This window comes from Apteryx rowi, unplaced genomic scaffold, assembly GCF_003343035.1.
Source record: "Apteryx rowi isolate R43461 unplaced genomic scaffold, aptRow1 scaffold_429, whole genome shotgun sequence".
NCBI lineage: Eukaryota > Metazoa > Chordata > Aves > Apterygiformes > Apterygidae > Apteryx > Apteryx rowi.
The window spans coordinates 289265-310847 of record NW_020450682.1 but is presented as its reverse complement, the minus strand read 5'-3'; the positions used below and the strand labels follow the sequence as shown (position 1 = coordinate 310847).

At 40.4% G+C, this 21583-nt stretch overlaps 1 protein-coding gene across 1 annotated transcript in view; it reads left to right on the top strand.

Annotated features, from left to right (window-relative positions):
• The window catches only part of ARFGEF3 (ARFGEF family member 3), a 94216-nt gene that overhangs the window by 55150 nt on the left and 17483 nt on the right, over positions 1-21583 (top strand). The window contains exons 12-24 of the mRNA XM_026076224.1: positions 278-1188; positions 6208-6374; positions 7644-7809; positions 10483-10590; positions 10797-11012; positions 11275-11385; positions 12814-12964; positions 13588-13902; positions 15455-15588; positions 17125-17270; positions 18811-18990; positions 19655-19799; positions 20967-21089. Coding sequence (XP_025932009.1) covers positions 278-1188; positions 6208-6374; positions 7644-7809; positions 10483-10590; positions 10797-11012; positions 11275-11385; positions 12814-12964; positions 13588-13902; positions 15455-15588; positions 17125-17270; positions 18811-18990; positions 19655-19799; positions 20967-21089 — 2873 coding nt within the window. The remainder of the gene's footprint in view (positions 1-277; positions 1189-6207; positions 6375-7643; positions 7810-10482; positions 10591-10796; positions 11013-11274; positions 11386-12813; positions 12965-13587; positions 13903-15454; positions 15589-17124; positions 17271-18810; positions 18991-19654; positions 19800-20966; positions 21090-21583) is intronic.

The following is a 21583-nucleotide window of genomic DNA, read 5'->3' as shown; positions in this document are numbered from 1 at the left end:
CTCCTCTATAGAGGGAGATGTGGTATATGCTGTTACAAATGCATGGTGGCTACTTCCCTGGTTGCCACTCCCCTTACAGAATGGCCACATCCACATGGGAGGTGTAATCCTTTGTTCTAATTCTAGTTGTTTTTCTCAGGAGTACTCTTACTGGATAATTTCTCTTCTGTTTTTTTTTTTTCTTGGTTATGGAGGGATGGTGTTGGATGATAGCCACATGGGCTCACTGTTGGAAGAGGCTGCATAACTTAGAATAAACTGTTTGTTTTAATTGTAGTATCATGGATGGGATGACAGAAGCTTGCATAAAAGGTGGTATTGAAGCATGTTATGCTTCAGTGTCCTGCGTCTTTGCCCTGCTTGGAGCATTAGATGAGCTAAGCCGAGGGAGGGGTCTTAGTGAGGAGCAGATACACCTGCTGCTCTGGCGCCTGGAAGATTTGAAGGATGGGACTGAGACGAGCAGGGATTCTATGGAGATCAACGATGCTGACTTCAGGTGGCAGAGGCGCATCCTGTCCTCAGAACATCCTGCCTGGGAATCAGGAAATGAGAAGAGTCCTGATATTAGCATTAGTGTTACCACAGACACTGGTCAGACCACTTTAGAGGGGGATATGGGACAGACAACTCCAGAGGATAATCTGGAAAGTCAAAAAAACTCGCTGCCATCTCCAGCTGGACATGAAAGCAAAGAGATTCATTACAGAGAAGCAGAGTCAGAAACCATTGACCAGCCAGATGTTGTTCAGAGAAGCCACACCATAGTCTATCCGGACATAACAAACTTCTTATCAGTTGACTGCAAGACCCGGTCCTATGGATCCAGATACAGTGAAAGTAACTTCAGTGTAGATGACCAGGACCTCTCTAGGACTGAGTTTGATTCATGTGACCAATATTCCATGGCAGCAGAGAAAGACTCTGGCAGATCAGATGTCTCAGACATAGGCTCTGACAATTGTTCCTTGGCTGATGAGGAGCAGACACCACGGGACTGTCCAGGTCACAGGTCCTTACGCACTGCTGCTCTCTCTCTGAAATTGCTGAAAAACCAGGAAGCAGATCAGCACAGTGCACAGCTGTTTATTCAGTCACTTGAAGCTCTTCTTCCTCGGCTTATAGCTCTCCCCAGCATAGAGGAGGTGGATGAAGCACTGCAGAGCTTCTCTTCAACCTTCTGCTCAGGTTTGCAAGCAGATATTTACTGTCTAACCAAAATGCACACTGTAGTAGCACTGTACACAGCCTCTCTTGTAGGAGTTAATCCTCAGAGAACACATCCAGGATAAGGAGTTTTGTGCTCTACAAAGCACGTTCCACTACAGCAGTACCCATTTTGTTTCGGATGAAACATGCAGGCCCTCATCCAAAGGGATGTCAATCCATTGACTCAGATAGACTCTGGATTATGTCCTCAGAGACATGTCCTGGAGAGAGAAGGCAAATTTTCTGTAGTGAGGTACCTCTTCACAGGTTTGTGAAGATCTTTTGAGAAGTTTTGCATGTCCTGTCATTAAGGAGAGGTTGGGGTCACCTCCTAGCATGAAGATTGGGGAGTGGTTGGCATCACCAGTTTTAAAAGAGATTCAAGTAGCTTAGTGCATTACTATTAGTAATGCCAAGCCTTGCAAAGATGACAAAAAAGAATCCCACAGCTGTAAACTCTTGAAAGGATAAAAAAAAAGAGGAGGGACTCCCCTCCTTTTCATTCATTTCTATATTGCCAGCAATCATGACAGGAAATCTCAAGTTCAAAACTCAGACCAAGTGAAAAATAGTTAATGATCCCACATTTTTAAGAGATTAAATACTTGCAGTTCTCTCAGGGTGAGAATCTTTGGGATCTTGACTTGGTCAGCTGAGCAAAAAATTGGCTATTTGAAGGCTAGTTTGTCCTGTTGATAGCATATTTAAAATGTGTACAAGTATATATATATATTTATAGAAGGGCTTTGTTTTCCTGACAATGTCCAACGTGAAAATGCTCATTGAAATATATTTCTCTGTTTCTTTAACTTAATTCACCACAATTGCCTTTCCCATCGCTCCTTTTCATTGCTTCATTCATTTGTGCTCTCTCGTCACACATATTAAACTCATACAGAGTCAGAAGGGATGCCTCCTGTCATCATACAGCATAATTTAGATATGAAGTGGGGTGAATGTCTTATTAACACCACACAAATAAGCTGGTTCTTCTAATATTTGTAGTTAAATGCTGCCCAAATAAGCCCTAATTCAGGAAAATGTTAGATGGTGTTCTTAAGAAACATAGTGGCCTTTCTATATCACAGAAAGGACATATCTTAAAGGGGATATTAATATTAATTACATTCCTAAATTAGGTGCTCAAAAGCATCCTACCTCTCACAGAGGATTTCTTTTTCCTGAAAAAGAATGAATGATCTTGAGGTTGTGGCAAAAGACTAGGACTAGAATTCTAGGTCTAATTTTTATGTGCCTGTTCCCTCATACGTAAATAAACATACCACTTCTTCTATCTTAGCCTTTTGCCTGTCACGTCTCCTTAGCATGTTTTAAAGTGTTGGGCTTCTAGATCTTAAGGCTAAAAGTGGCTGTTATGATAATTCAATATGACTAATACAGTGAGAAAGATGGAAGTATATCACTCAATTTCTCCACAAGTACATAATTTCTGATTTTACATCTCTTTTTAAAAAGCACACAGTCTTGGACTTAAACTGCTGAGTTGAGGAGGAGCCTTTACATTCCTAAGAAAGCCATTTCTGTGGTTAGCTCTGTACTTGAGAAAATACGCTATGTTTCCAGTCTGATTTGATCAAATATTTTTAGAAAATGTCCATCAGTAAGAAATCATGCAAAAATATGGTAGCAACTTACTGTATTACAATAGTCTGGAGGATGTGTCCTGGTATTTTCCTAGAGATGTGGCTCTTACAGAGATGTGATTTTGTATCCTCCCAAGATCTGGGCACCTGCGATGGGACCCAGTCCAGCCAAAACTGTCACTTAACTTGTACCTCAGGTCTTAAACAAAAGTTCCTGAGTCCTCCTGAGGTAAGAACTTGTGTTCCTGCATAGGTGAGAGACGGCTGAGTCTGAAGACTTGTAGAGAGACACTTGATAAAGTTGAAATACATGTGTCTGAGGGTAGGAACTTTCCCTGGAGACCTTCTGAGACACCGGTATGTTTTGCTGGTGTAGGGAACATTAAGTGCTTACTTCAGGACTGCTTCATTAACACCAGAAATTCAGGATACAAATTAGATGACTATTTTAAAGGAACTGGGCCTACTCCTAGTATCTATAACATCTATTCATGCATCATTCCTGAAAAATACATTTGGAAATATGAATATCAGTTAAGAACCAAGTTAAGAAAAGAAACAAGTGGAGTTCTGAGACTAGCCAATATAGAAACAGTATTTTTGTGTTTCTGCTGAGATTCCTCATGTAACTGCTTTGTTTTGACAATTTTTCTTGCATTTTTTTGGGGCGGAAATGCATTAGCATACAATTTCATAGTCTTTCCTACAATCTTCCTTATAAAGTTCCTTAAATAGTGTTGTAATACTATTATGTATTCATAGGATTGAAAAACAGTGAAAGGAGGCAGGAATTTGAGGCCCTGGCACAAGAATATCAGCATGGTTCTCAGATGAAATTTGGAGAGAAAAAAAAAAAGCAAAGTCAGCTACCTAGAGTTACAGGAAAGTAAGATTTTGCAGTCAGTTGATTAGTTAGGAAGATTTTTTTTTTTTTTTAAAGTTTCATTTTTTCCTCAGAAAGTTCCTCCTTACTTGTTGCTAGATAAAAACAATGCCAAAAAAATCCTTAGTGACACTGGAATGTGATGTTTTATCTAAAAATTATTGAGTTATCTAAAAATTCTCAATTTTATCTTGACTTGTACCAAACATTGTTTGCAGTTTACGTACATCTCCTTTGACCTTGCCAATTTAAATGAACTGTTGTCTCCATTAAGACAGTGTGCTAACCTCATTTTTCATTACAGTTGACAGATTTTTATAATTAAAGTTGGTAACCAGTATTCACTTAATGCAGGCATAGCTATTCTCATGAATTACAGTACCAAGGAGTTAATTCTAACAATTGCCTGCCTTTGTGTGAATAGTCAAAGCAAACATTTTTAGTACATCTTTTCAGTTTTTTCTCCTTAGCCTTTGGTGGCTGTGTTGTTAAGGCTTTTATGTTGTTAAGCATTAATGCAAGTTTATACATCAGCTACTCTTCTGCTTTTTGAGAGCTGAGCATCTGTCAAATGTACTTGGAGGAAATTGTTTTTTCCCCATATTTTAGAGGAAATTAGGGACCAGGTTTTTCCAAACACTTTTGAGTGTTCAAATGCATACTCAATTTGCATATGCTAGTAGCCACTATTACATGCAATTGTAAGACTTTCTTTTTAATTGCAATAGTATTGTACAGGGTGTTGCACAATTTTCTTATGTTTTAAATGCAAAACTAAGTGCTTTGCTTTTTTTTTTTAAGCAATTGGTCCATATTTCCTTAAATATCTCTCTGCCCTGGATTTTTTATTCCTCTAGCCCATTCTAGTTCCTGAGGTACTTATTTAAGAGATATCAGGCCTCAAATCAGTATGTTCTAGATATCAGATATTCTCAGTGTCATGATCTCCATACAGCAAAATGTTATGTCTTTACCTTCAGTGATGAAGGAGTCACTAGATGTACTCATAGGCTTACATTTAAGCACATAGTTATGGTTTTAAAACTAGGTGAAGATTTTCTGCTACCATTCACCACAAGAAAATCTACCACAAACACATGGAAATCCGTGTGGATATAGTGTGTGGCCAGCCCTATCACCCCTCTTCCACACAGGTAGCTCCCTTGAACAGTTATGCATTTTTTAGACCCACCCTGGAACAGTTATTCTCTTTCTAAATCCACCCTCAAACAGTTGTTCACCTTATCCACGCCCCCAAAGTGACGTCAGTGGAAAGTCCGAGAAGGCAGCAGCCCAGAGCTTTCAAACCCTCACGAGGCAAGAAAAACATTTGTTTTTTTTTCTGTGTGTGGCTTTTTTTTTTAATGTTAATGGTTTGCTGTATTTTGTCTAAGAACAGGCATGAGCTTTATGGTGGGAGGAATATATTCGCAAGAAACCACTTCAGCAGTTAACAATTGACACAGCTTTACTTTATCATGTAACTAATCTTAGAAGCTGTTTTTTGTTTATTTCAAATGTTCCTCTAGGATAAATCTTACTCCTTATTCTTCCTTAATTGGTGTTCTATAAATTTATTTCACAATTGATGTGACAACCCTGAAATATTGTGGGTCATGGGGGTTTTCGAATATTTCTGGGTTTTTCTATTTTTTTATGGCTCAAACTACAGGGATTCAATATTGCTCCTACTTGATTTGTGTGTTTCTACCAGTAGGTCAGCTAACTCAGAGGAGAATTGTATGTGCAGTTCAGTCCACCTGGGAAGAAGGGACCATGCCACTGAGCATGGCTACAGGGGGTAGTTTCATAGAAACTGTTTTTAGGAGTACTGAGCACTTACAGATGGCAATATGGGTCTGCCATAGCTGCGAGTGCTCAGCGTATCTACAAAGCAGGTCTTGCATGAACTAAACAGGGCTTGAACTTGTAAAAAGTTCCAGGCAGTTTGACCCCAAATATTCATCCACATAACTCTAGGCCATCACCTAATGGTGGTCAGAGCCTGATCCTGCAAGTTGCTGAGCCCTCCGGTCCCTATCCAGCAATTCACTCAGCTGGAACAGATTTACTGGGAGGTTAAAAGGCCTGTGTCCCTCTTTAGCACCATCTGGTGCACTATRTGCTCTGCTTCACATAAGTACACAGGCTTTGCCTCTGCCTATTCTCACCTTCCCAGTTAGCATCACAGATGTATCCTGCCCATTGCTTTAAGCCTGGCAGTCATCCCACTGAATCCTGCGACTCCATGTGTATTTAAAATTAATCATGTTGTTTTGCTGGACTGTGGATGGAGTGTTCATTCTGCCTGGCAGCACTGCATTCTAGATGGACTATTTATTTTTCTACTCTCTATTCCAATAACTTTAATAAAGTCACTTCGACTAACGATATGTTAACCATTCTAGCAATCTGTTGCTGCTGAAATGCTAGGGTTAGTTTCTGTTGTTTTTTTTTTTTTTCAGGCGATATCTGTGTAAAATGTGAAAGCTCACACTGTGTTTTTGTTAGGTATGATGCACTCACCAGGATTTGAGGGAAACCCAAATTTCAGCTTCCAGACTCTGATGAATGCAGACAGTCTCTACATGGTCTCACATTGCACTCTGCTGCTCAACCTAAAATTGTCTAACTCGGATTACTACAGAAAGAAGCCTGCCCAAGCCCCTGTGTTGCTGGTGAGATGGGGAATACAGGAAAACTGTTTTTAAAAAAATTGTTTTGCTTCCTTTCGCATAAAACAGCCCACACGTGTATGTTCTTCATGCTCCTTGTTAAGTGGAGAAATAATAATTGCAAATGAAGCATTCTCCAAGCTGCTTATGAATCTTGCATAATAATGTCATGCATCTGAATTACATAGCTCTCCTGTAGTTCAGGGAGGAATGAATGCTGCTTACTGATTATCAGTAAGGTAATAGTCATTTAGATGGGTACTGCATCTTCAGAACAAATCTTCATTAGCATCAGTTGATGCAGGAAGTATTCTTAGGGCACATGTTACCAAAGCGACATACCTTCATCTTGCAATGACTTTGGAGCATAATGACAAATTCCTTGCTTAATACTCGGTTTCTCTTTATACAGATGAAGACATGTGAAGTTTGCGTAGAATCTGAATGAAAAATAATTAAGATTTAGTCATATGAACTGATGAATTTTGTAGCACCTAAGATTTCTCAACTTCTTGGGCTTTTAAAAGAGTTTTTTGAAGGCTACAGGAGTTACAAAAATTGAAGCTGTGCTCATCAACTAAGTTGCCCAAGATGAGTAATTTCAAAGTTTTCCTAGAAATAAAAAATTGGTGATACACCGTGGAACAAAAAAATCAGAAACATAAGAAAAAAGTCTGTCAAAATGTATCATCACTGCTGAGCTTCTCATATAAAAGAATTCAGTTTCTAGAAGATACCAAAAACAACTGGTTTTTAACATCATCATCAGTTCCAGCATGCTCCTTAGCAGCTGTAAGAGCAAATCTGTAACTTAAAATCTTCTCTAAGGGTGTGTGAAGAACAGGTCTGAGCAAACTAACTATAGCTGAAAATAGTTCAGATATTTCACTGGATCCCAGTTCATCTGTGGTGACCGTTCTGTGCAGAGGGCTTAATTGCCAAACAGGAAACAGTTAGGTGCCACCACATCTTTTTATTGGAGCTGAGATCCTACCCCCAGCTTCTGGAAATAGAGATCAGCATGTCCCATTGTCACTGTGCAAAAACTGCCATTAAGATTAGCATCTTGCATGAGCTCTGAAAAGAGAAGGGAAAGCTCCTTTGTTCATGTCATTCTCCACCATATAGGCACATTGTGATCCTAAGCTAATTCTTGTTCTTGCTTCATTTGCACTGTTGCTCTCCCTTAGGCTCAGGAGTGGATCTGGTGGCCGAGGCTTATGCTGTAGGACTTACTGTCGTCTTATATCTGGCTTTTATGCTTCTCTGCAGAAGGAGTTCATGAAGCAGGTCCAGTCCAGTGGAGTGTTGATGGTATTTTCCCAGACCTGGGTTGAAGAACTGTACCACCAGGTACTGGAAAGAAACATGCTGGGGGAAGCTGGATACTGGGGAAGCCCTGAAGAGCACAGCCTTCCACTTATAACCATGCTGACTGGTCAGTACCACGTTGTAGTGGCAAGGCTAACTTCCAAAGGCACGCATCTAAAACAAGCTATGATAACATGCTGCTTGACTCCATTACATACAGAAAAGCATGACATCATGCTATGTGTGGTGTTTCACTAAAGTACCAGTGAAGAAGGAATCAGACTTAACTGTGGCAGGTATTTAAGTGTTTGTTCTGGATCAGACAGAAACCTTTTGAAGCCTGGATTTAACAACAGACAAAATCCCTGAAACTTAATAGTAGTCTTGATTCTCTATGGCCAATGTGGCCAAAAGCTGAATAGACTGGAATATTCTGTTTGCATGATGCATATGTTTGTATCTGTGTTATGGCAGAGTCCTAAAGTCACAATTATTATCAGGGTCCAAATGAGCGGAACTCCCTCCTTATCCCCCATGGAGGAATGCTTGCTAATTGAGGTGAATGATCAGGGTATGGCCAAAATAGCTCTGTCACTAAATCAGAGAGGCTGCTGCCCCAAACCTTGGAAGGTACAGATGGACTTCAGGCGTTTCAGGAAGAAATATACCTCCTCTGATGCTTTTGGATGCATTAACTTATCTCTACTCCTAAAAGCCTATCTGTAAAAATACAAATTTTAGTTGCCTTTAGACACACTGTATTTTAAATGATTTGCAATGTAGGACCCTGATGTTTATAGGGAATACATAATGGATATGGTTGAAGCGCACTGCTGCTAGGCCAGTGCTTCCCTCTCCAGTCATCTATATGTTAAGTGACTCACTGAACTCAGCTGAACTATTGCAGTTTACACAAAATGAAGATGTGGTCTGCAGCTTTTGAGTTCCACAGCATGCCCTCAGCGGTGCTGCTATCTTTCAGAAAGATGCAATTTTTAAAAGCTGCCCAGAAGTATATTAAAATGTATGTGTGCAGGGGAATTTTACATATTCTGGTCAGATGACTACAGAAGAAAGCTGGCCAGTATTTGTTTGACTTCTAAAAGCATGGTTCTTTCATCAGTTTTTTGTCACCGCATGCCTGTTGGGGAGCATATTTTGAAGAGGGAAGTGCATTCCAGTAGATCAGATAAAATTCTTCATTTAAATAATGTATTCTTTTGAAAAATGTGGTTTGGCATAGATCAGTAATGCTCACAGTATTGTGTTGACCAGCAAATTGTCTGAAATAAAAAAAATAAAGCTTTGACCTCTGTTTCAAATTGACACTTGAGAGGTGTACCTACAACGTAACTTATTTACAACAGGGAAAAAATACTTCAAAACAAAATGTTTCATATAACATGAAGTAGATTTTTTTCCTTTTTCAATTTGGCAAGAGATTTCTTTCACATGAATATCTGACATGATACCATTGGTAAAGGAGCGGTAAGATTAAAAAAAAAATTACAGATTTTTTTTTTCCTCTCTGAGGGCCTGGGTGGTGGGAGGGAGGAGTGCTTTTGGTCACTGAACCAAAACATCATTTAATTCTCTCAGCTTCAGTTCTAGCAAATGTGGTATCTGTTAGTGACAGTGGTTAAGCTGCTGCTTTCTTGATATCATAGCAAAACCATTTCACTATGCCTGTGGTGCAATACAAATATAAATAGTGGAGGCTGATCCTGGAAACCTTCCACTGATTGGATTCCCCTTGGTTCAGATTTGTGCTATGCACAGGATATGCCAAACAGTGCTAGTGAAAACCTGAAAGCCTGGAGCATCCCTGAGAAATGCTTTGAAACAATCCTTACCTTCCTTTTAGGGAGAAATCAGATGGGATCTGCTGAAAGGCAGATGGATGCCTGTGGTATTATATTGATTCGAAATGGTCTGCCTGCCCGAATGTCATATACTGTATGATTACAAGGAGGTAATTAAAGCAGTGTATGCATGGAGAACACTAGCTGCAGCTAAGGCATTAACTGGTAATCAAAAGGCACTGTTCTGAAATTTTTTTGCTGATTGTGTTGAGCTCAGTGTTGCTCTTAGTGATGGAGTAATAAATAGTCAGTTGGGAAGCTGAGAGAAAAACTTTGAAAAAACAACAGCCCTGAAGTATTTGGAGAAGAGAGAGACTGACAGCAGCTGCTAGAAAGTAGCTGCAGAAATCAACCTGGTGTTGCCAACATTAAAATGTCTGTGAGAAGCTAGGGCTATTTAAGTCTTACCAGTAACAAAAGACCTACATGAGAATCTTTTGTGTTGGAGAAAAGGTTGCATTTCTTTTGTTGAGGCTGAACCCACATAGGCTTACTAAAAAATTGCAGTTTGGACATAAGATGCTGTTGCATCTGGGGGACTCAGACTGAGATCTGGGAACATCCAGATACAGGATTTGGCAAGATATGAAAGGCTGTACTCAGAAACCTGGAGATTCGAAGGTGCAGAAAGTCCTGAACTGTAAGAAATACCAGGAAATCTTTGCCAAGAGTTCTGCTGACTGTGCAAGTTCAAGGGTATGGGGGAGTGGGCTTTTTCCCTCTTCAAGAAAAGTTGGTTATACTGGGCAAAGCATGTGATGCCACAGCTCATGTCTGTACCAAGGTTTCCCAAGGCTGCCAGAAAAGATAACTAAAAAGTGTACCAGAGAAGTCAGGAGCACTAGAACTTAAACAAGGAGCCAGTAGGAGACACTTTCCTTATGCTGTATGTTGAATAGTAATCTGCTGTTTTTGGGGGGGGGGGTTTGTTCCGACAGACATTGATGGCTTGGGAAGCAGTGCAATTGGTGGCCAATTGATGGCGTCTGCTTCAGCACAATCCCCTCTTTCCCAAAACCGGAAGACAGATGATTCTGTTGTTGCAGGTATTGCAGTTATATACCGTAAATATATTTAGATAGATTGGGTTTTAGAACAGCAATTTAAGGGTTGAGGGAATATGTCAGTGCATTCTATGCATGAATCGGATGGTCCAGCATGCAGAGGATGAAAAGGACTTGTTTTTTTTCCACTGATGATAAAGTTGCTGTTGTGTCATTTTCCAGAAGTAGTAACACATTTCTCAATGCAGGAGTTGCTTTTGCCCGATACCTTTTAATTGGCTGTTGGAAAAACATGATTGACACCTTGTCCACACCGCTGACTGGCCGCATGGCAGGCAGCTCCAAGGGGCTGGCATTCATCCTGGGAGCAGAAGGAGCCAAGGAGCAGAACCAGAAGGAGAAGGACTCCATCTGCCTGAGCCTGGATGGACTGAGGAAGGCAGCCCGATTGAGCTGCGCTCTAGGTACTGCTGCACATGGSATGTCATGGCAGGCTCATAGGATACAGTGGTAACTTTCCTTGAGGGAATTTGCGAAAGAAAAAAAGCATCCTGGGCTGGTCCTGGGTGATCAAAGAACCAGGATGGCAGGACTTCCCATGGAGCACACCTACCCCACAGCATAGACGCATCCAGCCATCTTTCACTTGACACCACCTATTGCTGAGATTGCATGAGGTTCGGGAAGAAATGCTGGTTAAACAGTAGTTGTGTTGCTGCTTCACAGGGGTTGCTGCCAACTGTGCATCTGCTCTTGCCCAAATGGCTGCTGCCTCCTGCGTCCAAGAAGAGAAAGAGGAAAAAGAAATCCAAGACCCCAGTGATGCTATAGCTCAAGGTAATTGTGTGGTTAAATGGTCTGCCTTATCTCATCATGCCAGCAGAGGTGCGACTGGAAGGTATCTAGCCACACACAGGAGAAGGAGGGAGGGAAATGTCACTTCTGTGTATCACTCACTTGTAGGCATATGGGGTGTATGTCTAGAGGCTTCAGTACAGGTCCTGCTGTCCTCAGTTCTTAGCATTATGTCACACTGTAATTATATTCTATATGGAACTGAAATCAGTTGAACAACAGATAAGGCCAACTGCATTTTCAAAATGTGCATTTTTTGCATCTGGTTGCATCTGGTAATGCAACCAGAGAGCATCAGAGAAATAATACTTTTTTAAATATGTTTTGTGTGACAATATTATAAACTGCGCTTCTGTCCCTATTCGTGGCTTGTGTATGCATCCTTGGTTGTCTTTTGTCATCATCAGATACTTAAAACTGTTTCTGAACTGTGCTAAATGAAGCTGGAATATTTTAAAAAAAAAAAAAAAAAGTTACCTGTGTATCAGCCAAAAAGTTCTACTTCTCTGTAACACTACTTCAAACCCTGTGGAAGTCAGTAAAATCTGTTGTCATCTCTGATGGCTAGTTGGAGATGTACGTAAAGTAAGGCTGATAACATCTGGTTTCTAATAGGAAGAAACCCATAACAAAACATAGCGTTTCACAAATGGCCCTCCTTGGTACTTTTATTCAGTGTCTCTATAGAGAAAACAAAACTGAACAGGCCTAAGCATGAGCTAGCTTTTGACCATTCTGCTACATATGACTGAAGCATGTTGGCCAGGCCACGCTGAGGCAAAGAGGAGGTAGTAGTGGTGGCCAGAGGCCAACAGGTCTGTTTTATGAAAGCTTGCAAAGCTTCAGGATTTGTTTCCATTCTAACACAGCATGAAAATGAAGCTTTTCAGAGATTCTTATGAAAAAGAACGATGTCCAAATGCTTGTAGTTAAGATCAGGATTAGTTTTGCTTTGACAAAAGTATCTATTATCAAAAGTTTTTTGATGAATCTTTTTATTGAAATAGATATGAAACCCACAAAACCTTTTCTTCTTAGCAAAGAAGATTTTGTTTAAAAAAAAAAAAATCTAGCCAGCTCCAGAGAGAAGCTTGTAATATCACTGGGAATGCTGTGTCTGTTCTGTGGGCAACAAGATATGAATCTGGGGGGAGGGGGGTGTCAATCTGACATTGATTTATTTATGCACATCTAATTAAGCAGAAGGGATTTTTATTTTTCAACAACTTTATGAGGAAGAAATGGGGTTCTCTGGTTTTTTGTTTTGTTTTGTTTTGTTTTTTGACTAAAATCCCCATTCCTTTATAGCTGTCTTTCAGACTGTACACCTTTGCTACAACAATATATACCAAAAAAATGTTTGTTTAAAAGCTCGAGAAGGTAATGTTCTTTTTATTTTTCATGCTGCAGTGAAACAGAGAGTCGAGCAGAAACTGGAGCAGATAGGGAAAGTGCAAGGAGTCTGCCTACACACCGCTCATGTTTTGTGTATGGATGCAGTCCTCAATGTGGGCCTGGAGATGGGGAGCCACAATCAGGACTGTTGGCCTCACGTGTTCAGGTACTTGCGGTTTTCCCAAAACAGAAAAGAATTTATACCCTGTTGCCTGAAAGGGACAGACTGAGACTAAGGGCTTTATGTACTCTGGGAGCATGCTGTATAAAAAGTAGCAGAGTGAATAAACTGTCAGTATCTATAAGAGAAAAGACAGTGCTGTTACCACTGTTACCTCAAAGTTACCAGAAGACTGTGGCAGAACCAGGAACCTAGATGGGTCTTTCAGGCTGCTGGGCTGGTGCCTAAAATATTTGCTATCTAGGCACATGGGAGGCCGAAGGATGTAAGAACACAGATTATTTGTATGCAGTCTGAAAGTCAGAGATCATCTGTTCTGCAGTCTGAAAAAAATGTCGTGTGTTGTATCTGGTTCAGATGTAGAAAATGGCGTCTGTGAATTGACAGTGGCTTTCCACGTAACCTGGCTTCTTACAGTGATGTAACTTTGAAGTAGCTGAGAGTTTTACTTACACTGTGCTTCTGACTCGTCCCTAAGTAAGAGTGTGGAGTACAGACCCAAGCATTTTTTTAGCAAGCCCTGTGATTCAGGGGAGGAGGAGTTGTTTGTGGGTTGGTTTTTTTTTGGTTTTTTTTTCTCATCTTTTGCTTCTCCTGTTTGTTCTCAGGGTGTGTGAGTACATCAGCACGCTGGAGCACACTCACTTCAGCGATGGCACTTCCCAGCCCCCTCTGACCATCACCCAGTCCCAGCAGGCCCCCAGTGGCCTGCACCTGGACTCTGAGCCTGGGGACTCTCCCCAGGAACTGACCCCTGAGCAGGAGACTACCCTCAGCAGCAATCCTGTCATTCAGCCGGTTTCCATCCAGGAACTCATCAAGGAGGGCAGCAAGGGCAGAGCTTTTGACTTCCGTGGAGGCAGCCTGCTGTGTGGAACCAGTGCTGCTAAGGCTGTTCTCACACTCTCCACACAAGCTGACAGGTAGGAGCAGTGCTGTCTGGAAGCAGAGTCCCTGTTCCCAAAACCTCTAATTGACCTTTCTCCTGTGCGGTGGGGCTTGATCTTTATGGCTGTTGCAGCCACTTGCTTCAGTTGAGTTTCACAAGAGAGCTACATGTACAACACAAACAGTGGTTCCTAAAAGAGGTGGGTTTTTGCACCTCTGCAGTGCCTGCCCTGCTTTTTGGAAGCACTGGGCTCTTTGTGTCTATGTACAACCGTGCATATGCCAACTAAATGACGTGTCCTGCTCACACATAAATTAACATAATTTAACTATTGTGTTTGTTCATTAAGGCAGGCAAAATAAGTGGGTGTCATGTCCTGACAGGAGGGGACTGAGTGACAAGGCCAGTGTCAGTTAGAAAGCAGCTGCTCTCAGCCTGCCCCAAGGTGTCTGGAGGAGGAAGGGCTACCAGGCACAGTCACTGGCTGGGCTGAACATCCCTACAGCACAGTCTGCAGACTGATGTGTCACAGACTTTCTCACTATTTGTGCTATTTATTTGGCAGTCCAGGCTACAGTTGAAAACTTCCTGGTTTTGCATCCTTCTAATACCTTTTTTCTCAACCTGACATCTTGCGCTCTGCCCATAGGAGGGATTTATAAATAAAATTCAGCAGAAAAAGTAGTGCATACTGACTCTGTTTATAAGAGTGTGATTCTATGCTTGAACAGTACGTTTATTCAGTAAGCTCGTGATACAGCACAGTTCTGAGCATTAAAGAATAATAATGGTACTGTAGTTTTAGGGATGCAGGTTTGACTTCTGCAGTGTTACTTCAGTATGGACTTCGTTAGGACTCAATCACCAATTGTTCAGGACAATAGAAAGTTGTTCATGAATCAGAATGCCAGGAAGTTGTAGTTGTGTCAACTTGTGACTACACCATGTGAAATTTCATCATGGTCTCTGTGGAAATCTACTCTTTACATAAGCATGAATTTACTGCTTTAAGGGTACAGATCTTAACTTCTACATTTTAAGGCCTCATTGCAGCTGAAAATAACACCTCTTCTTTATATTCCTGAATAGCAATTCAGGTGCAAAAACTTAAGGTCTGAGATTTAAGTTAATTCCTTGTACAAGTAAATTTCATTTTGCTCAAACTTCAGATGGGGCAAACTGCTGTAACTGTAAAGTCAGTGAAGCCATGATGATCTATATCATGAGGACTGAACATATCCTCACTGTTTTTTGCATTACAAGTTCAGGAACTGCTTGTGGCGTTAAGGTACTGTAAATGTGAAGGCGTGGTTCATTGAAAAAATTACTTTTTGCTTTGGTGCTACATTTGAATCTTGGAAGAGCTCTGGCTGGCTGTTGAACACTGCTTCCCACCTTCCAAATAATAAAGCTGCTGGATCAAAGTCTTCTATAGCACTATATAAATGAAAAAGTCTTCAATAAACCAGTTTGTTGCCAAAGGCAACACGTATCAGCTGTATACAGCTAAGGCTTCTCCTCCTACATACATATTTAAGCTACCATATCATGAATTTTTCAGTTAGACTCTGCTGTTTTGCTTACAGGCTCTTTGAAGATGCTACTGACAAGTTAAACTTGATGGCCCTGGCAGGCTTCCTTTACCAGCTCAAGAAGGCTTCTCAATCCCAGCTTTTCCATTCAGTCACAGATACAGTTGATTACTCCCTAGCAATGCCAGGTAAATCACCTGAAGATCTATTACAAAGTTCTGTGTTTCATATGCAACTGTATTGCTTAGAGAATTTGCTTTGTWTTCATATAGTTTTAATTTTTCCAATGAAAGTCTCAAGGATATCAGTAAAACACATTTACTCTAATAAGAACTCTCTGTAGGAAAAATTCAAAGCCTTTAGAAAAGGTTGAAAGATTTTTTGGACAGGAACCACATCCACATCTGTCATGAAACACATCAGTGGGTATTCATTTGATTCTTGGACTTTGGAGGTGTTAGTTATCCACAGATACTTAATTACAGCTTCATTTTGGAGTCTGATCTGGTAAGGAAACTCAGGTTGAATGTTGACCTAAGATAGTAGAATTTAGTTTAGACATTTGAAAAGTGGAAAAAACCTCAAAAGTGTTCACTGAGCGAGCAGTAGCAAACAAAGCATACAACTGAAGAATGTAAAATAAAGCAGTGGGATCTGACCTGCATGCTCTTCCCCAGCAAAGTAGAACATATCCTGTACAATACAAAGCCCATGAAATGTAGTTTCCATGACAGTCTCAAACAAAGCAGAAGGACCAGRCCCAAAGGAAGATATTCCACTTAAATTTGAACTGTGCCTTTAGCAGTTATTTCAACTGCACAGGTTTAATGCTGTTCTGTAGCAGAGGTGAATTTTATCTGGTGTATGTCTCAAATTTAATGGGTTTTCCCCTTCCATGAAGTGCTACTTGTCATTTTCTCAATGTGACACTTCAGTTTGTTGCTTTTTTCCCCCTGCTGACTGTGTCTCTAGGTCTCAACATTCATCACTTCATTTTTAATAAATGTTTTTTGTATATAATAGTCAATCAACAGTGGTTAGTAATAATATTAAAATTAGCATAGAGCAAATAATTGCATAGATATTTTTATATTAAAAGTAGTATGCTCGCTGATTAGGTCTTTCATTAGAGATAAAAGCACCAGTATATTTTAAATGAGTCAGTGAAGTGGAATTCCAAACGTTGTAAGAGCAAAGGAAGATGAATTCTTTTCAATGGGAAATTAAAAATATTACTGGATGGGGAGCAGAAGATCATTTTCCCAAATTCTCTGCTTTGCRTCTTTTGCCTTGGTAAAAAAATACAGGACAGACCAGAATGAAATAATCTGCAATTCATATCCTTTCCTGTAGATGCCACCAAAGGTTTTTGCAGCTACCTCTTTGGTTCTCAGTGTGAATTATCGTAACTCTTTGCTTTACTTGCCTGCRCTTATCTGTACTGGATATCATAACTGAATTATAATGTGTTATTTTCCCCAAGTTTTTTGTCATAAAAATGTTTGAAAAAATGGATCACTTAAATCAAAATGAAATGCATTTAATAAGTTCTTCTTAAAACTCAGAGCCATCTCCTCTTCTTTTGCCTCCAAAAGCAGACTGTCTTACACTGATTTCTTCCTGGATTCGTACCAATAATTTCTAACCTGATTTAATTTAGACATCTAGAGATGGAGGAGCTGTTGTTGCTTAGCTTCCATGTATTTTCTTTTATTTTTTTGTAGGTGAAGTAAAATCTACGCAGGACAGGAGAAGTGCACTTCATTTGTTCCGACTTGGTGATGCCATGCTCAGAATTGTTCGGAGTAAATCGCGCCCGTTGCTCCACCTCATGCGCTGCTGGAGCCTGGTGGCACCTCACCTCGTAGAGGTAGGAGATGGGGAGAAGACAGGAACGTCGGCAAGAGATGGGGAAGCTGAATGACTGGAGAAGACTTGATGGCTCTTAAAATATATGTCAGTCTTCCATACTCAGTCAGATTTGGTCACAAGCAGTCTCCTGTTTGGGTATTGTACACACTGTGTGCAGTGTCTCATATTGTGGTACTGCCACTGAGAAGTGCACCATTAAATAACTGAAACCATCTATGATACAAGTAACTCCGTCATCTATCCACTTTCCCAGTCAAGAAGTTCTGTGTCTGTGCAGCAAGTTTTCTGATGAAAGGGTACAGACTTCATTTTCCCACACAAAACCAGCATGACTGGGAAGACGGTAACATTTTTTCCCATTCCTTCTTCCTTGTGAACCGTAGTCAGTGGCATACCAGTGATAGCCACATAACGTGACAGATAGATCATATGAAATCAGACAGGAAGTTTGGCTGAGAAAAGGTTGTCTGGTGAAATGCTGGTGTCTTGACTTCTCACAGCTTTTTGATTTGTATCATTTGTATGAGTAAATGTATAGTACTTGCTTTCTTTCTGCTAGTGAGGTATGTGGTGTCATGTGCCCAGGTGTACTGGGAACATGTTTCTCTGCAGTTTAAAATGAGTAATTAAGTAAATTGCCACAGCAGTTTGTTTCACTGACTTATGAAAATGTCTGAAATACCTTAAAACAGAGTTCAGCTGTTGGGAAGGCTCAGTGGAAAACCATTAAGTGAAGTAAAAATAACAGAGGATAGTTTATTTGTATGTTTTAACAGCCTTTTATCTTGAAAACTGAAGTCTTATTTGGTTTTGGATGCCAGCTTGAGACCACTTTAAATATCTTTCATTTTTTGAATACTTTTAAACCTTTTAAGATCACAAGCCAGTTTGGACTCCTCGAATCCTTTCCGTGTTTTTAGAATGACAGACTGGTCTGACTTTTTGATTGACTTCAGTGCAGATGAGGGCATTACTGGGAAGGAGCAACATCAGGGAAAGGACTGAATTCAGCATAACCTACATAGTTGCTCAAAACAGGGTAACTTTATATCCAGATGCACTGGCATTTCTTTTAAATAGCTCTTCCAGAATAAACAGATACTCATCACTTTTCAATTCTGTAAAAAGCCAAATGAAAAGCAAATTTGGTCATGCAAATATCAAGTATGTTGTATATATGCAGAAACTACCCTTTTCAAGGGAAAAATGGTCACACAGTAAAAACAAAGACAGTAATAAACACCTCCCATGAGATCTGTTCTGTGGGATCTATCGTTAAATTTATTTTTAGCTCCATGCTTTTTGAATTTTCAGTAAATCTTCATGCAGCTCTGGGACTCCAGGCAGCTCAGAGTCTCAGTGACCCATTTCCATACCAGTAGTCTCCCCTTTTTGTTGTAATGGGGTCCTTAGTCACATTACTGATGAAGCAATTTTTAGGGTTCAGCACCATCAAGTGCCTGCTGCCCTTAAAATTGTCTCAGTAAAAAGCAATTTTTTTGCTTGGGCAAACTCTCATGCTCCTCCTCTCCCTGCAGGCCGCCTGTCATAAGGAGAGGCATGTGTCTCGGAAGGCTGTCTCCTTCATCCATGACATCCTCACCGAAGTGCTGACAGACTGGAACGAACCTTCTCATTTTCACTTTAACGAGGCGCTGTTCCGCCCCTTTGAGCGTATCATGCAGCTAGAGCTGTGTGATGAGGATGTCCAAGACCAGGCAAGTCAACCCTGATTAGGGGGTCTGTACCATAAGAAGGATGATCTCCAGAGTGTACTTAGTCACTTGAGTGTTTCACTAGTTCCCTTCAAATGGTGCCTCTTAATCATCTTCAAGGAATCAGGAGGCCTCTTTCTGCCAAAGTGAGCAACACAGGCTGTGGTAAGCAGTTGTCTGTGTCTAATGCAAAAGAGTGCAGACACATTGTTCCAGTGCAGTGTAACCTGATGGATTTTCTGTTATGTAGAATGACTGAATGGTGCATAAGTGACCCTGTTCTTTTGTTAGGTCTTTCCTCAGAAACATACCCAAAAGTGATATTTTTACCTACTGAATTATTTCTTTTTTTAGGTTCTAATGTACCAGGCATTAGAACCATACCTTCAAAGAGCTGATAACATCCAGTTGCGGAAGCATCATGCTTTCAGAACCCTCTCCCTGATCATTTACCTGCTCTTCTTTAGACCTGCTCTTAAAGTAATTTAATAAAACTTTTGTGTTAGCTATGTTAAAAAAAAATTAATTTAGATTTTAAAAATCTAGATAAAACGGATTGAAATCTAGAAATGTGTTCAGAGCCATCCTCATTCCTTCTGTGGTCCAGCAAGGTGTGAGGTCTGTTTTTTGGGGGTTGTTTTTTTAAGCTTTCCTATGTTGTCTGCAGGTCATCACCTCTATAGGAGAGTTGGTGGAAATGTGTTCTACCCAGATCCAATCAGGATGGAGACCCCTGTTCAGCGCCCTGGAAACAGTGCACAGCAGCAGCAAGTCAGAGGTTAAAGAGTACCTTGTAGGAGAATACTCCATGGGTAAGGACTTACTGCACTCTCTGTTTCATATGTGCATTTGTTTCCCTGTCCCATTTCTTTGGGACATAGAAAATAACTCAATACATTTTAAATACCCTACCTGAACAGTTGCTCTGAAACAGTACAACTCACAACTTGCAGTGGCACTGCAATATTCTAGGATTGTWCTGAAGTAGCTAGTTTATTGGTTGGGGCCAGGGGAGAGCAGAGGTAATGTTCTGACATTTTGTCCTCTAGACCCTGGCAGATGAGTAGAATGAGACAGAAATCCTTCAAACTTATATGAGTATTTTTGAGCAAAACAGTAGTGCAGAAGCACTGGGGTTGGCTGGGCCATCAGCATTGCCCTGCTTGAGAAAACAAAGCATGCTGCATATGGCTGCCACTTCTAATAGGGACTCTCCTGTATATTTTCTCATTATGTGAAACATATTAGTCTTATACATTAAGGTGAGTTAGTGTGATAGTCCAGGCAGGTGCTTGTCCAGGCCCTTAGTCATGAGGAGTCAAATTGCTATTGCTCATACAAATTGTGTTTGCCATATGAACAATTCTACATCTCTCCCAGAAAGAGATGGTTGTTTGTATGGTTGTTCATTTGCCACAGTTGAATGTTTTTTTTTTAAATGTTTGAAGTCATATATGAGAGATATGGTTTGCCTCCTAAAAGTTTGTCCATCAGATCTCTTACGTTTGGTGGCAAAATGCAAGTGTATACAGCTTTTAAAGACTGATAATCTACTTAGGAAAAATAAGGCTATTTTGCCACTGTGTCAGAAGAGTCAGGGTTTTCCATGAGACTGCTGTCATCTTGACAGTTCTCAAGAACTAAACCATAAACCTTACCAGAAGTGTAACAGCTAATGACCTGAGTTCAAGAGCCCAAGCCAACTGTTACCGTTTGGGTGGGGATAAGCTGATACTTTGCATAGATGAGGCAAAGAAGGCAGTCTGTAATACATACTTCCTATGAAGGGTTACATGAGTTCCTTCAGAAGCTAAGAGAGAAAGCATATTAGGCTTTGCTGCTGAGATCATTAGAACATTTCTGTCTCTGTTTGCCCAGAATAGAAGAGATCCTATAGATTCAGTTAAATTGTTGAGAAACTGTGGGAAAACCATATCTGTTGGGAATGGAGAAAAATTCTCACCTTGTTATTTCCACAGGGAAACGCCAGGCTCCGGTGTTTGATGTCTTTGAAGCATTTTTAAATACAGACAGCATCCAGGTCTTTGCCAATGCTGCCACCAGTTACATTATGTGCCTTATGAAGTTTGTCAAAGGACTGGGTAAATATTTTTATTTTTCCTTTTATTCTGTTAAGCTATGGTATGTCAAACTTGATTCTACAGAAGAAAAGAATCCTGCTACATAGTACAGAGCACAGCAGGGAGGAGAGACTGTGAAGACTTTGAGCCCAGAATGCTTTAAAAAAATCAAGATCAAGGGATTATTTCAGAAACACTTCTAATGCTATCAAGTTTTCAAGTTGCCATATCAGCAAAGATTCATCTCATTATTAAACATCTGCTTCATTTGGTCTTACTTGCACCAGGACTTGATTATATTCATTTAAAAAAAAAACCCACAAAACTGCAGAATGTTGCAGAAAGGGTCCAGAGTTGTGCGTTAGCAGCATAGATTGTCTGCAACAGAACAGAGACTGTTTTGCGTTCAATGATCAAAGCCACATGGCTCCTTCCTGCTCTTACCCACTTCAGCAGCAGTAGTGTTTGGTACAGGCAGTGCCAAAAACCTGCTGAACCTTCAGTGAGATCATGAG